Consider the following 2,181-nt stretch of genomic DNA (forward strand, 5'->3'; position numbering starts at 1 on the left):
AAACTAAATAACTATCATTTAAAAGTATCTTTTCTAAGTTATAAATTTAAATAATATATTTTATGATTTATTAATTATTATTTTAGATTAAAAATAAAAAATATCAATTGAGGCCCACTATATAAGCACACTCAATTATGTAGTCATATAATTGAACCAAATTGCTCATCTAATTTATGAGAATGCATAATATGTAAACTTTTATCATAAATTTATCTAAAATTTTGCCAAAAAAAATATTTTTAGTTTATATAGAAAAAAATTGTAATAATATATTCTAATCAAATCTAGTTATGCCTAACTTGGATTCCATCAATTTGTGTAGATATATTAATGCACTTCTTTGATCTCATATGTTGCACTTATCTCAACATAAATTCAATAATAATCAAGCCCACTTATCTAATATTTACATTTGGGACATATTTTTTAATGTTTTTTAAAACATTTTTTTTGTTCAAAATTTTATAGTTCAACATATTTTTGAGCTAAAAATTATTTTAAAAAGTAGTGAAAAAATCATCTCAAATGAAGCCCAAATTTTATATCAAGGGATCCTAACATAATTTATTTTTCTAATAATTAAATTGTTTAGGCAAATGAAGCATAGGTACAATTTTTAAAAATATATGATGATTTGCCATAACCTACCAAATTACTAAGGGCTAATATAATACAACTATACAATTATTATTATTATTTTTTGTGAACGAGAGTATCTATCCACTGTCACTCTAAAGGGAGCGTTTGGCAGTGTAACTAATTGCTCGGCGGAACCTAGCGAGACCACCCACCAGCATCAGGCTCACACTTGCTTTGCCCCACTCAAGAGGTGAGGTCATAGTAGAAGAGATTTGAACTCAACATTGAAGTTTCCAACTGTGCTCGCCCGCCAACCACCCGTGGATAATTTTTATTTTTTTTTTTTGAAATACCAAAGATCTAAATGCTAAGCTCTCTCGTACATCAGCAACAAAATTACAAAACTACCCTTCTCCGCCACTGCAAATCCCAGCAATCAAAACTGGCAGGCGCCCCTTGGCCCCACCCTGCTGCGCCTGCCTGCCCCTCTGCCGCCATCCCACAGCAGCCTCCAGCGGCGATGGCGGTAGGACCCGTCCATTCTGAAACAACATCCTCCCACCTCCGATCACCTCGTTTTCCTCTCTTCCATATATGAAATCAGCCTCCGCTACGCCCATTTGCCGCTCAGCCCTCAGAAACTCCTCCAGCGATGTGGGCCCCACTTCGTCACGGCATAGCCGCCACCACGCGCTCCCTCCTCGCCGGCGACGCGTCCGTCTCGCCTTCTGCTTCCGGACGCCGGAGTCGGTGGGGCCGCCGAAGTCGGGTTGCTGGGCTAATGGTGGCCGCCCGACCCGGGACTGTATTTCCGGGCAGGTGAGGCCCATGAGGGTTCCGAGCGTCATGCTCCGGTCGGGGAAGAAGGAGCCGGTGGACTGCGAGGGGCAGCGATGTACATGAGGCAAGGGGAAAGCGGGGGAATGGTTGAATTTAGGGAGGAGTACTTATTCTTACCTCGGTGTCGAGATCAGACGAGGAAGGGGAAGAGTTCGTCGGTGATGAGGGGAAAAGGCCGGTGTTCCGATCCATTTGGGCGGGGGAAGGAGATAGAGTGCGTTATGGAGACAGAGAAGAGGGAAGGGCGCGGTTACCTCCGCTGCTTTCTGGATATGCTGTGGGAGCGTAGAGATTTAAGTGAATGACGATTATGACCCTACTTTTAATGATTATTGAAGTTTGAAGTTACGGCTTTGAAAACCGGACCGATCAATGAACCGGAAAAAGAAGATGCTAGTGGTTTGATAGTTCGACTGGGGTGAAACCGGATGACGTAATAAATATAAATATTATAATAATGACACAATTATTTATAAATATATAACAAAAAATGAATATAATTTGAATATAAATGCATAAAACATAAAAAGTAAATATTATATAAAGTAAAAAAGAAAAATATAACAATATTTTTCACTTGAAGACAACCAATCATAAAAAGATGCAAAATTACTTTATCCCAACTTATAACAAAAAGGAAATATATTCATAATTTAAATCAAAGTTTCACTTTCTTAGTTCAATAATTTAAAAGATCTCCTAAATTAGCATCATCAAATCTATCTATATAAGTTGAGTCTTCAGATCTTGCTTCACCAA

The 2,181-nt window shown here is 38.3% G+C and overlaps 1 protein-coding gene across 1 annotated transcript; it reads right to left on the reverse strand.

Moving 5' to 3' along the window:
• Positions 1-853: 853 nt before the first annotated feature.
• LOC110103024 (uncharacterized protein At3g17950) lies at positions 854-1,727 on the reverse strand. The gene is made up of 2 exons (XM_020831571.2): positions 1,540-1,727; positions 854-1,460 (listed from the first exon to the last, which is right to left on the reverse strand). Exons 1-2 carry the CDS (start codon positions 1,612-1,614, stop codon positions 987-989), a joined length of 549 nt encoding a protein of 182 aa, XP_020687230.1. The 5' UTR covers positions 1,615-1,727; the 3' UTR covers positions 854-986.
• Positions 1,728-2,181: the final 454 nt, after the last annotated feature.

This window comes from Dendrobium catenatum, unplaced genomic scaffold (assembly GCF_001605985.2).
Source record: "Dendrobium catenatum unplaced genomic scaffold, ASM160598v2 fragScaff_scaffold_756, whole genome shotgun sequence".
In the NCBI taxonomy this organism is placed as follows: Eukaryota; Viridiplantae; Streptophyta; class Magnoliopsida; order Asparagales; family Orchidaceae; genus Dendrobium; species Dendrobium catenatum.